The 13,730-nt window shown below is 54.5% G+C and overlaps 3 protein-coding genes across 3 annotated transcripts; all 3 read left to right on the top strand.

The window, feature by feature from the left end:
* Positions 1-770: 770 nt before the first annotated feature.
* LMJF_22_0120 (conserved hypothetical protein) lies at positions 771-1,505 on the top strand (the record flags this gene model as incomplete). The annotated part of the gene is made up of 1 exon (XM_001683114.1): positions 771-1,505. One exon carries the CDS (start codon positions 771-773, stop codon positions 1,503-1,505), a length of 735 nt encoding a protein of 244 aa, XP_001683166.1.
* Positions 1,506-3,371: 1,866 nt separating this feature from the next.
* On the top strand, positions 3,372-5,342 carry LMJF_22_0110 (putative GMP synthase; the record flags this gene model as incomplete). Its single annotated transcript, XM_001683113.1, has 1 exon — positions 3,372-5,342. One exon carries the CDS (start codon positions 3,372-3,374, stop codon positions 5,340-5,342), a length of 1,971 nt encoding a protein of 656 aa, XP_001683165.1.
* A 2,636-nt stretch (positions 5,343-7,978) lies between these two features.
* On the top strand, positions 7,979-8,710 carry LMJF_22_0100 (conserved hypothetical protein; the record flags this gene model as incomplete). The annotated part of the gene is made up of 1 exon (XM_001683112.1): positions 7,979-8,710. One exon carries the CDS (start codon positions 7,979-7,981, stop codon positions 8,708-8,710), a length of 732 nt encoding a protein of 243 aa, XP_001683164.1.
* Between the last annotated feature and the right edge of the window lie 5,020 nt (positions 8,711-13,730).

Raw genomic sequence — 13,730 nt, 5'->3', positions numbered from 1 at the left:
GCTTTCGCTGGTCTCGCCCACTTGTGCTTTTCCGGCTCCCTCCCACAACGCCCTCCCTCTCCCCCTTACGACTTGCTCTCCCACCATTGCAGCATGCGTGTCTGCGTGTGTGTGTGTCTGCGTGTGTGTGTGTGTGTGTGTGTGTGTGTGTGTGTGTGTGTGTGCCTGCCTTGGCGTCACACGTGCAAAGACGAAGAGAAGCAAAGTTCTGGCACGCTTGTTAAGGAGAAGCGCTGTATCGAGGGACGTCAAGGCGGGTGAGAACAAAGATTCAGAAAATAAAAATGTTTAAGAGTCCCTCGGTCCGAATTCATGGCATGGACGCGCTGGTAGGCTTGTCTTCTTCTGCATGACTGGAACGCAGGATACAAAGGGGTGGCGCATGTATGCGTACACGAACTTTGTCGACTATGAGCGGACAATACGAGCGGTTCTCACTCCTGAAGTTTTGTGTGGATGTCTTCCGAGACGCTCCCATCGAAGCACGCGAATGAGCGAGTTCTACGGACACACCGCCGTAACACTCGTGCGCGTGCTCGTGCTCTCTTTTACAGCGTGCCGCAAAGCGCGACGTCCCTCCATTCTCACCCCTGCTTCACTCTCGTCCTGTGTGGCGCCTCATTTCTCCTCCTTCCTCACAGATATAGCAACGTGCTACTCACGCACCATATCCAACGTGGATTGCACATCCACACATAGAAGCGCGCACGGAGAACCTCATCAGCGTCATCTTCACCTTTGGCTTTGAAAAAAAAAGTGACTTGCAGAAGATGGACAAGTCGCACGTGACGGAGCTCATTCAGCGCTGGCGCGTGCTGAAGGGTAACTTAACGGAGAAGGCAAGCGAGCTAGAGACCGTACGGAAGTCCCTACAGGAGCTCGAAGGCGAGCACGCCAAGATGATGCAGCAGTGGGACCTCGAGAAGGAAACTATCCGAAACACGAGCAGTGCCATCGAAGCGCAGGTGGCTAGCAAAAAGGATGAGCTGCAGCGCATCAAGCAAGAGACCCAGGAGTTGCACCGTAAAGTCGAGGAGCGCCGCCGGCGCAACGAGGAACATCAGCTCGTGTTGAGCAAACGCAAACACATAGTGGATGCTCGTGTAAAGGAGGCTGAAGAAAAGGACGCCGCAGCTCGGGAGCGCCTGACCACGTTTCAGCGCTCTCGTGACGAGGCCCGTGAGCGACTGCTGGCCGCCGTCAAGAAGTACGAGGCGGCCATTCCGCAAGATCAGGCGGCTCACGAGGACAAAGTTCTGCAGCTCAAGAGCCGTATCTCAGAAACGTTGGCCGCCATCGAAGCGGAGGCCAAGTCGTGGGCACTTGAGCAGGCAATGAAAGAGTGGAACGAGAAGTCAAACGCGCGCAAGCACATCCTAGATGAGGTAGCAGCCGCAGAGGAGGGAAAGGACGCCTGGGCAGATCTGCTGCACGAGGCCAACAACATTCATATTCAAGACAACTTGAAGGCACTCGCTGAGCTGCGCGCCATCGTCTCTGCCTGAGTCGAGCAAACACAAAGCACATGGCCCTCTTCATTCCGTCCTCCTCTCTTGATCGCTGGCTGCCGTTCATGTGCCTCATCCCTGCCTCACTCGTGCTGCTTCTTGTTGTCGTCAGCCTTCGTTCCTGGATGAGGCCTCAAGGTGTACCACCTCTCCGCCCCGCCCCTCTCCCCCCCCTTACATATCTCTCGCGGACACCACTGTCTTTTCCTCGACATAGATTCACACAGATTTCGTATCCCTTTGTCGCTTTTTTTTTCTGTGCTCGTCTCTGTCGTACACTCCCCGTCCCCCTTTTCTTTCCGCGTAGACCAGCTGTGACTTTGGCTGTGCCGTCACGCTGGCTTCCTCCTCCACCGACCCCTCCCCTTTTGTTGGATACACACGCAACACGTCGCTCCGTAGCGGCGTTGACTACGCCAGTGCCCGTCGCGGTAGTTGCTACTTTCTTAGATGCTCTTTTTTTGTTGTTTCCCCTTATCCTACAGACGTTCCGCAACAAAGTCAAAAAAAAAGAGAACAAGCGTGTCTCTCTGTCTCTCTCTCTCTCCTTCCTCGAGCGCCCCATCACCATCGCCCCGGTCGAGGTGAGGGGGATGTGCCTTTACAGGACAGCCGACGATCATGTCGGATGAGGAGGGCTTCCGAGGGACCTCTCGCCGTCAACAGCGCACTCGCCGGCACTTCACGAAAGAACAGCGGGTCTCGCGTCTCCATTATTTTCCCTTCGACGTGCCGCAAAGTCTCTCCTGCTCTGTGGCAGCCTCACCTCTGCTCTGACCACCGATCTTTTTCTCTTTGCTCCTCGATGAACTCATGCGATTTCGAGTGGCTGATAGACAAAGGCAGCACCGGTGCGACGCTCCCTGTGTCTTCCTCACACCGTACTGTCCCCCAACCCCCACACTTTCTCCGCGTTTCGGCCTCAGGCATTGAGTGAATTTTCAGTGGGGTTTTCAGCATTCCCGTCTCTATGGTAACATCCATTCGTATTCGCAGTCTACCTGCCACGTACAGCGCAGAAAAACTGCTGCGGTTGTGCGCTTGCTTTGGCGAAGTCACTGCTTTCACCGCGGTTGACGAGGATGGGGCTGGCGGCAGCGGCCCCGCCACCGCAGACGTCTCCTTTGAAGAGAAAGGCGACGCGTTAGCGGCAGCGGCGAACATGGAAGGAATGGAGTTCGACGGCGTCTTTCTGCGCGTGCTTGTGCGGCAGGAATGACGTGAAGCGCGGAGAGATCGACCTTTTTTTTTCGGCGGCGCTGGTGATGGATATGGGCGGCTGTAGTGTTCGCCGTCCCCTTCCACAACAGACGAAGCAGCCCACCGCTGCAACTGCATATCATGAATGGCGTCCATAGGCTCGACACACATGGAGTAGCTTGTGCTGCTGACGGCAAGCTAAATGACAAGAAAATGCTCTTCCCATGACGCGCGTGGTTCTCTACAGCGCCTTGCCCTCATGCAGAAGTCGGTGAAGTGGAGTGCCCCATACCCCCCCCCCGCACAGCCTCACCCGCTTTGTTTGCGAGCAGTTGGCAGCGCTGAAGATCAGGGCGCGAATAACGCGCGTGCGCACGCTGTCACCTCGACAACCCGGCCTTTGCCAACCCTGATGCGTCCGCTCGAGCGCATCTCTTCTCTTTTTGTTGGTACTTCCCCTCTCCTCCCTCGTTCATGGGCGTCCGGCACACACACAGCTCCGATGGTATGCGTGCACAAGCTGACATATCATCACCTGCCACACCTCTAAGCAAACTGTAGGAACTTCGCCTGTGCCTGAGCACACGCGCCATCGCGTCGCGCACGCCCGCGCATACAGCAGAGAAAACGTGTACACGTTACAGCATTAACAGTAAAAAACAAATGTCTCATGAAGGCGCTCCACAGGGCGAGTACGTCGCCATTCTCGATGCGGGCTCACAGTACGGCAAGGTCATTGACCGCAAGGTGCGTGAGCTCCATGTAGAGACGAGCATCTTGTCTCTCAATACCCCAGCTGAGAAGCTGCGTAACGATGCTAACCTGAAGGGCATCATCATTAGCGGTGGCCCTAGTTCTGTGAACGACGCCACGTCGCTGGCATATGACCGGGCGATCTTTTCCATGGGCAAGCCGGTGCTCGGCATCTGCTACGGTATGCAGATGCTGACGGAGTTGTATGGCGGCGAGGTTTGTCGCGGCAAGGTGCGCGAGGACGGTCAGGACAACATTCAGGTGGACACGTCGTCGCCAATCTTTGCCGGGCTGGAGTCGACCGAGGCGGTGCTTCTCACTCACGGCGACTCCATCACAGCTGTTGGTTCCGAGCTAAAGGTGATTGCACGCAGCTCCGCTGGCATCATCTCCGCCGTTCAGCACCGGTCCCGGCCGCTGTTTGGCGTTCAGTTCCATCCCGAGGTGGAGCTCACGGTGTCGGGCAAGACGATCTTCAAGAACTTCCTGCAGCTGTGCAGGTGCAACTTCTCCTTTACAATGGAGGACCGAGAGGCGGTGGCGCTGCGGCTTATTCGCGAGCGCACCAGCGGTGGCCAGAAGGTGCTCTGCCTGGCCTCTGGCGGTGTCGACAGCACTGTCTGCGCCGTGCTACTCCTAAAGGCCCTGGGCCCTGAGCGGGTTGTGTGCATCCACATCGACCACGGCTTCATGCGGCTGAACGAGAGCGTGCAAGCGGTGGAGGCGCTGAATGCTGCGGGGGTGCGCGTGCATCTCGTCAAGGCGCAGGAAGACTTTGCACAGGCCTCGACGGAGATGACGGCGAAGGGGAGTCGCGCGGCGTACACAACCAACAAGTTACGTGAAGTCACAGACCCGGAGGAGAAGCGCAACATCATTGGTAACACGTTCATGACCGTGTGCGACCGAGTCATCAAGGAGCTACAGCTGGACGTGGAAAACCTGCTGCTCGCACAGGGCACCCTTCGCCCAGATCTCATCGAGTCTGGTTCCAAGTACGCCAGTGTCAACGCAGCTGCCATAAAGACGCACCACAACGACACCGCGGTCGTGCGGCTGCTGCGCGATGCTGGCCGCATCATCGAGCCTCTCTGTGACTATCACAAGGATGAGGTACGCGAGCTTGGGGCACGCCTAGGCATTCCATGCCGCCTCTTAGAGCGTCAGCCCTTCCCGGGGCCTGGACTCGCCATCCGCACTCTGTGCACCGACGGCACCCCGTTTCGCGACGGCAACTTTGAGGACACGCAAACCACCGTGAAGCGTGTGTGCATGGGGGCCGACGCATCCTCCGCCGAGGTCGCCGCCCTCGCACAGAAAGCCACACTGTCCGCCTGCATCCTGCCGGTGCGCACCGTTGGGGTGCAGGGTGACGGGCGCACCTACGCCTACGCCGCCGCCCTCTCCATGCAGACGTTTCCGACGGCCGAGCAGTGGGCCACGCTGATTCAGCTGGCAAAGGAGATTCCCAAGACGGCGCACGCTGTCAACCGCGTGGTTTTCATGTTCGGTCCTCCTCAGTCTGAGTCGCCGAGCACCGTCACGCCGACGTATCTGACGACCGACGTGCTCGAGAAACTTCGCGTTGCCGATGACAAGGTGAACAGCATTCTCATGAAGCACCAACTCGTGCGCTCGCTGAGTCAGGTGCCCATCATCCTCATTCCCATCGGCTTCGACAAGGCCGGAGGCTACAGCGTGGTGGTGCGCACATTTCTGACGAACGACTTCATGACGGGTATCCCCGCCACTCCGGGCACGGCCTTCATGCCGCTGGCGGTGCTAGAGGAAATCTTCAACGAGGTACAGAAGCTCGAGTTTGTCGGCCGGGTTATGTATGATCTCACCGCCAAGCCTCCCGGCACCACTGAATGGGAGTAGTAGGGTAAAAAAAAAGAAGGTGGTGGGAAGTGACATGTTTTTTCCGGAGAAGGGAAGGGGAGAGTGTGTCAGTGTGTATTCACTCGCTGTTGTGCCGACTGCGAGTGTTTTGACCTTCTTCCTGCCTCTCCTTCACAGGGAGGGGGAGAGGGGAGAGGGGAGAGGGGGGGGGGTCGATGCGTGATAAACAAACGTAACGAATACCGTGCAGGCGAGTGATCAAGTGAAGGACACGGAAGAGAGCTGCGCTGACGCCGTCTCTCCTCTCTCTCTCTCTAGTATCCGCCCCGCCCTGTCGTTGGTTGACTGATCCCTTTATGTGCATGTGTGATGTGTCTGCGTCCCTCTCCCATTTCTTGCTCATCGCAACTAAATGCAAGTGCTAACCGCTAAAGCGTTGACGGCCGAAGCGTTGTTTCTAGCCCACAGGCCGTGATTACGCTCGTGTGCTTGTGTGGGTGGGTGGGTGTGGCGTGCCTCTCTCTGCAACACTAGTGGTCCGCATGCCACAAGGACCCCTGTTGCCATGGTGTAGAGGAGAAAGCATTCGCCACAGACGAATTTCGCCGGAGTGCTGCTGTGATCATCGCCGTCGCATCCGCTGCATGGGACGAGACGAAGCACAAAGAAGGCGTAGTGGAATCTCAAGGAGGAGCTGGCAGTGCACATTTCGAGCTTGTCGGTGCTTTCCGATTCCTCGACCCAGTCGTGCGTACGTACGCGCTACCGACGTGCCTCTCTCCCGCACGTGCGTGTGCAAATGATTGGTTCGTTGGGGGTTCCAAGGGTAATGGCCACCTCACCCCCGCACTGCGGTGAACGGCAGAATTATGTTAAAACGAAGTATGAAGCACCTTCTCTCTCTCTCTAGCCACTGTGCTCCCTTCTCTCCTTCTCTGTTGTACATTTTCTTCCTGCCTACTCTCACACACGTGTGCGCGTATGTGTGCGCACCACCACCATCACCGGTTGCCCTTCCACTCCCCATCCATTCACGTCATGACTGCGCCTGGGCTTTTTTTGGGGGGTGTTTTCCCTCCCTCATCTCCACGACACCTTGTTCACCTGGCAACGTTCCCTGCGATCATCCTCTCTCAGGAGCTCTATTCTCTACCAGACTATAAACCGTTTCTTTTTTTTTCCCTCCCCTTTTCCTTTACTTTTTTCACTGTTGTTTCTCGTTATTGGTTTTACCTTTTCTTTTTCACTTTCTCCTGTCGCTTTTATTTCGTGTGTGTGTGTGCGTGTGTGCGTGTGTGCTGCTTAGCCGATCTCTCTCTCTCTCTCTCCTCCCACCACCCACCCCTCACTCTCTCGCTCTTCTATCACGCTTTCGTCAACAACAACAACAAAAAAAAATCGTCTCTCATCTCCCCCCCCCGACCTCCGCACACCTCCTTTGTGCTTCCTTTCGTTTATTTCGTCTTCCCTGTTCTCTGCGCGACTGCGTAGGCGTTTCGTATGTAAGCGTGCACATGACTTGGTCCTCCCTCGCTCTCGCTCTCGCATCTTTCTCTCTTTCTTGATTATTGCGTCGGTTACTCGGTGTTTGTGTGCTCTTGGTTGTTCGGCTCCTCTTTCTTTTTTTCTCGTCCTGTGCTGTGCGCTCTGCACGCGCGATTGCTCCCCGAACGTTTGCGTGTCTGTATATCTGAAGCTCGCCTGTGTTGTTGTTGATTTTTTTTTCATCCCCTTTTTTCCTTCCAGCCCCCTTTTATTGCTTGTAGTGATTTCTTTAGTGTTGGGATTGTTGTCTTGTGCCTTGTTTCGTCTTCCCGTGGTGCTTTTCTTTTTATTATTATTATTTCTAAATCACCCCTCTCTCTCTGTCGACAATTCGTCGTGCTGTAACCTCCCCACACACACACTCAAAAAAAAAAAATAAAACTTTTCCCGCAAAAAAAAGAGTATCCTCTCCTCTTCCTTCTTTTCACACTGTACTTTCCTCCTGTCTGTTTGCTCGGTGCTTTGTGGTGGCCGCCACATTGGTGTGAGGGTCGCACATTATCCGTATCTTCTATCGTTTTTCTCACTCCTTGTCGCTGCGCCCCTCCTCGTAGTGCTCTCTCAAGTTGGCGTCCCATTATTTCTCTCGTTTTGTAGTTCGACACCCCCGCTCTACTTTCGCTCTCGCTCTCCTGCCTGTTCTGGGTTGTAGCTGCACTGGTTTCGTGGTATATTTAGTGCATAGGTGGTATTGTTTCTCTCTGCCATTGTTATTCGGAGTTACAACCTCCAAGCAGTCTTCCCCTCTTCCTTATCCGCCATCCTCCCTCTCCCCTTCCCCTTCTACACACACACACACACACACAACTCTTGCTTGCTTTTTTTTTCGTCTTGTTTGCATCCACTCAGGACTTCATTGCCTTCACCTGGCCCTCCGTCTCTTTTTCTCCGTTTCTCGTGCGCTTACCTGCCCTCTGCCACTCCCCTCTCCTTCGTGCCCTTTCTGCTTTCAATCATTCATAATCGAAGGACGGGAGCGAGGTGGTATGTCACTTTGTGTGGGCTCATAGTTTCTGAAGTTGTTCTTGCTATCCAGACCTCCCTCCTGTGTGTGTGCGTGTGTGTGCGTGCGCTCATACCTCCACGTCCGTTCCTCCCTACACCTCGATTTGCACTTCTGCAGTACCCATATGTGCGCCGCAATGTCAATTGCTGAAACCAGCATACCGCTGGTGAACGTCTACGCAAAGCCGCAGGAGGTCGAGACTCGCATCACTCCCAGTCGCCTCACCGTATCGTTCGCCAGCCGCGCTTCCTCTTCTTGCTCCCCAATGCCGGTAGTGCCGTCGTGCGCGCGGGATGACATGGCGCTCCAGAAGGAGATGGTCGAGGCGCACAAGCAAGCGGAGCTGGCGGCCTTTATTGCTAAGCACGAGAAGACATGCGCCATCTCCGAGGCGGACCGCCGCCGGAGCATCATCATGCTCTTGAACACCGCCGCGCAGCGCGACATTGACGAGGGCAGCCGTGCAGGCTACCCGCAGCAGGTGGTGGACTTCATGCGTCAGACTTGGGCCGCTTTCATTCAGCAGGCGAAGGACTTCTACCAAGAAGATGCACACGAGCCATTCACGATGGAGCTGAGCCGCAACGCCTTGGAGAACACCTCGTCTATCGGCGTTTGGTTCACTGGCCCGCAGATATCGCTTCCGCTCCGCCGCTACACGGTTCAGGTGGTCGGCGCCGATGGCGCGCCGCAGAACATCACCGCTGTGGGTCTGCTGAGCTTCACATACTCGACTTATGTGATGCACCTCCGCTCAATGTCGCAGCAGAGCGCTCTGGATGGGCTTGCCCGCATGCAAGAGCAGCTTGGCACGGACTCACTCTTTCTCCCTCAAATCCTCGTGGCCCCCTCGTAAGCACAACGAGCCGCGAAGCCCGCCGTCTACTCCTGCCTCTCTGATTAGCACCAGAGGAAGTCTGAGCAGACAAAACAAGACACCAGGTGCGAGTCAAGATCCGTCTCTCTCTCCCCTCTGCATGACACCATGGCCGACACCAGCTCCCTTCCCTGGCACCCGTGAGAGTCGCACCAAAACGGTGGAGAGACGGTTGCCTAAAGGGCAGTGCACATCGCTTGTGTGTGTTCGCGTGTCCGAGGAGGGAGGAGGGATCTGTGTGTGAACCTTCACGTCCATATGAAATCGCAGCATCCGCGATCCCGTCCCACCACCTCGCACCAGGTGAGCCCCTCTTCGAGAAGAAAGAAAAACAGCTCTGTGCAAATGGGTGTGCACGCGCATGTGCCTAAATGTGAAGCCGACGTCGGCACCTCCACAGCCCACTGCCACTCTCGGCCATTGAACTGGATGCAGTGTGTGTGCGTGTTCATCGCAAAAGACTTGTGCACACGCAAATCCGGCGCAGGTTTTCTCTTTTCTGCCCCGCCTCGGTGCCCTCCTAGCATCTCCTGACTCTCGGGACACTTTGGTTTTGGGTGCACTGCTGCTTCCTCTTACCTGGCTTTCCCTCCTCGTATTGGACCATAGGTGTGAGTTGTGCTCCATCATCCATGCTCTCCGCCCTCTATTTCTCTCCATGTTCCCCCCTTCCCCTTGTTCCAGTGTCTGCCGGGACCATCAAAAACAGCAGACATCTTTGCATGAGTATCGTTCTGCCTGCCTGCCTGTGTGTGTGTGTGTGTGTTGCTCACGTTCTTCTTTGTATTCCGACCTCGGCGCACACCAATGCACAGAAAACCCATCGCCACCCCCTACGTAGACACACGCACAGAGAGAGAGAGAGAGCGAGAATGTCGCTTGCGTGTTTTTATCATCGCCTCTTCCGCTTTGCAGTGGGACGTGTATTTTCAGCATACACACCAGTACGCTTATGCGTGTGCCTGCTTTGTGTTTGATTCCGTGTTTGTCTGCTTCAGCTCTCTCTCTCTCTTTTTCTTGTCGTCGTTTTGTACGGGCTAGTGTCTCGTTGCGAGCTTGGCATTCCGTGGGAAACAGACAAGATCAAGCCGAATCTCCTTTTTTGCTGTTTTGGGTGCTCCCTCTATGCTTCCATTCTCCTCCCCTCCACCACCATCACCATCACCTCATCCTTCGATATACACAATGCTCTCACTCGCGACATGTTTGCCGTGTCGATGCTTTTCTCTTCATCCATGCGAGTGCGGATGCGTATATGCGCCTGTGTGTGTGTGTATTTGTTGTTCTGGTTTCTTTTCTCTCTCCCCCTCTTTTTTGCCTTGCGCTGTTTTTTTCTTGGATGTTGTGGGTCGTTTTTGTCTCTCTCTCTCTCTCTCTCTCTTTCTCACTGCTGCCGCCTTATTTGCTCGCTGGATGCCTCTCCCCCTTTCTCGCTCCGTCCGTACTTCTCTTCGTCCCATTTGGTCTGTCTTTTCGGGTGTCTTTGTGTGGTTCCCCTCCCTCCTGTCCTCTCTATCCAGCCGCGTGTACACTGCTCGACAGAAACAACACGAACACACATACACACGCGCACACAGCAGCAGCAGCAACGACGGAGATGTAAGAGGCGTGGAAAAAAGGACAAAACGAAGCGCGTTCTTTTGGTCACACGCACACCTCTTCCCTCTCTTCTCTTGGCGTAGCTGATCACCTTCTATTCGTTTTTCTTCTTCTCTCGCTTCTCTCTTTGTGTGTGCTGATTGTCGCTCCTCCACGATCTCAGTGCCCGTGATGCCCTACCATGTGCACTGGCGTGAGAGATCATTTTGCTTGCTTTCGTTTCCTCCAATTCTTCTTGCTGTAGAAGTACCACATGTAAAATCGCGCCTAAAACGAAAAAAAAAAGAAAAGAAAAGAAAAGGGCAAACCCATAGACACATCGGATAACGCGCACACGCCAGAGTGACATGACAATTTCCTCGGCGCATCTTTATTTTCATTCCGTGTGAATCGGTGCCAGTGGCCCTTCTGTGTACCGGTGCTTGTGCGCGCATCTGCAAGTTTGTGTGTTTCCTCTCTTCGTTATTTGCCTTTGTTGTTGTGTATGTGTATGTGTATATGTGTGCCAACGAAGAGAATATGCAAGTAGGAACGTACACGCACGCACGTATATGGGCAAGATACAGTGCGAACGTAAAAGAAAAATGTTGTGTCTTTTCATGAATTTTGCCTTCTTCTCTCTGACGAAACGGACATCGCAGTCAAGCAAAGACATCGAAAAGCAAAGCTGAGAGGGCACTCAACGACGCACACGTACTCACAGGGTTAATAAGCAACACCCTGGTTGTCAAGTTTAAGTCACGTGTGGCTGCATGGTACGCGAAAAACGAGCAGAACGATCAAGGCGTGCAGCGTTATTGCGTACCTTGCGTAGTGTCCTCGAAGCCTCAAGGGGGCTGCGCTGGACACGTCTCTTGCTTCGCTATTGCTGCTTTTCGCTTCTGTCTTCCGTGTTGGTGTTCTTATCGGCAGTTATGAAGCTCGCCATATGATGTTTTTGTCTCGCTTCGCGCGCTCTCTCCTTTACATTTTACTACCATCACTACTGCAACAGTTTCATTGTCTGTTACGGGGGCCTCCAACTTCTCCGTCTCTTACCCGCGTTTTTAGTTGCTCCTTCTTTGACATTGACTTTTGCGTGTTCCCTCCCACGATGCTTGTTTGCTTAGTATTATCTCCTCAGTGTAAGCGTATGCTTTTTTTTTCCACTCCTCCCCTTCCCACCCTTCGAAAATGTCTTCTTTCTGTCTTTGCTGCTTTGCCCCTCGATACTCTACAACGCGCTAGCGAACATGTTCTTCTCTCTCCGCCCACTCCCACATACGCTCTCTAGCATCCGTCTCTGCTCACGGGTGCGTATTTTCTCTTCGTTGACTCACGCATATATACATGTGTGTTTCTTGGATTCACGTTCGCACTGGTCCGTCTCTATATTTTTTTTTCGTTTGGTTCCTAGATGTCACTTTGCCATCAAAAGTGGCTTGCCGTGTACCCCCTCCTCCTCCTCCGACGCCTCTCCCCTCTCTTACGTTCCTCATTATACTTTTTGCCTGTGCCCCCTCTCCCCGTCCCTTTTCATGTATGTGTGGTGTGTGCTTGTATGAGGAAGGGGGTCTCTCTCTTTCTCCCCGTGGGGAAGTTGTATGCGCGTGCATGTATTCAGTTTGAGAGGAGGTGCACGTGCGCTTTGATTTGCTTGACCGTCTCAACAGTTATGTGCTGTCTGTCTGTCTGGCCCAACCTGCCTGGCTTTTCCTTTGTGGTCTATTTTTTTTTTCTTGCCTTTGCGTTTAGCGTGTTGACCTCATCTCTGCTTGCTTTTCATGCTCGATTCGCCTGCTCGACCTTTGACAACGATTTCAGAATATCTTTTCTTTTTCTTCTCTCGCTTCTTTGTTTGGGATGGCGTACACCGAGCCCTACCCCTGTCGCCGTTACCCAAACTCTTCCCTTTCGTTTTTTTTTTCCTTTCGTTTTACCTCGCATCTTGTCATCATCATTTTTTGTTTTGCGTGTGTTGTTTTCTTCTTCTTTGCGCGTGTAACAGGGGGGAGGGTTGTGTATGGGGTGCCTGCCGCTGCTGTCTTGGTTTCTTTCCCTCTTCGCTCGCGATAAGGAAAAGACTGGAAAGTACAGACACGATTCGAGAGGGTGAGGAAGGGGTACCCGGTACGACGCAAGAACAGCACGAAAGCGCTTCACAATGGAAGCAGACCCGTATCGCCCCGTTCGAAGCACCACCACCACTACCAGCACTCTTCATTGAGGGGGGGGGGAGGCAGAAACCACATGACACGTTGCGCACAACAAATCTCTTTTTCTTATAGCAATCACAAAGGAACCGCCACACCAGGAGGTATGGTGGGCGCATGCCCTCGACGGTGACTTTCCTCCCCTCTTTTTCGCCCCTCGCGCCTTTTACGTGTGTGCTTGTTTGTGTTTTCTGTTCACCATTCCTCCTCCTCCTCCCCCCCCCTCCCCGAACTCTGGTCATCAATTTCGGACGCATGACTTGCCTGTCGCGCACACCTGCTATTGTTATTGAGAAGGAGGCCGACCCGCACGCTCTTGTTCACCACGCCGTCGCTCACTGTCCCCACGCGCCAGTCGCTGTCCCTCTGGCCCCCCCCCCCTTCTTCGCCCCCCCCTACCCACTTCACTCTTTCCTCGCTGCGTCTTCTTTCTGTCGCTGTTGCTGTCTGGATGGACGGGGCTCGAGCGGAGCTGTCAACGACGCCCGAAGCATGAACCCGCGGCAACGATCACCACACGTAAGACGGTAGACAGACAAAGATGACGGGGTGTTGTCCCCAGAAGACAGCGTGAGTGCGACCAAGAAAATCGGTGCGAAGTGGTATGAGGAAGACGTGACCGCGGCCGCGCCGACGCGTGCGGGCGCGTCGATTCCCGATCGATCGGCTCTCTCTCTCTCTGTGCATCGGTCGCTTTCTGGGCGTCACTCGCCGCCCTCTTCCGCGCCCCTTTGTTTTCACTGTTTCTTTGTGCTCTGCTTCCGTGTCTGGTTGTCGGTGCATTTTCCTCTGGTCCCGCCGATGTCTCACACACCAGCCTTCCCTCTATGTATTTTCCCTCCCCCCTCCTTCTCATATGCGCTCTCGACACTCACCAATGTCTGATATGATACAGAGATACGCGCATGTGAGTTGTCGAGCGGTGGCGGCGCGCATGCGTAAGGGTGTGTTCTTCGCGTGACGCAGCAGAGGCGACCTCGCCACCCACAACAAAACAGTAATATTTTTGTGTGCTCACCTTTTCTGGCGTTTTTTTTTGTTTTATCTGTGCGTCCGTAATCGGCCGGGTGAGGATGGTGCGTGTAGGCACAGGTGTGCGACGACAGAGAGGGAGAGACAGAAAGAAGGCCTGTTCCCACATGTGTCTCGTGTGACTCAATGATGGTGCACCACCTTCACATTTCATCATCATCATCTCTCTCTCTCTC

Source organism: Leishmania major, chromosome 22 (assembly GCF_000002725.2).
Source record: "Leishmania major strain Friedlin complete genome, chromosome 22".
Classification (NCBI taxonomy): domain Eukaryota; phylum Euglenozoa; class Kinetoplastea; order Trypanosomatida; family Trypanosomatidae; genus Leishmania; species Leishmania major.
This window is presented reverse-complemented; position numbering and strand designations above follow the sequence as displayed.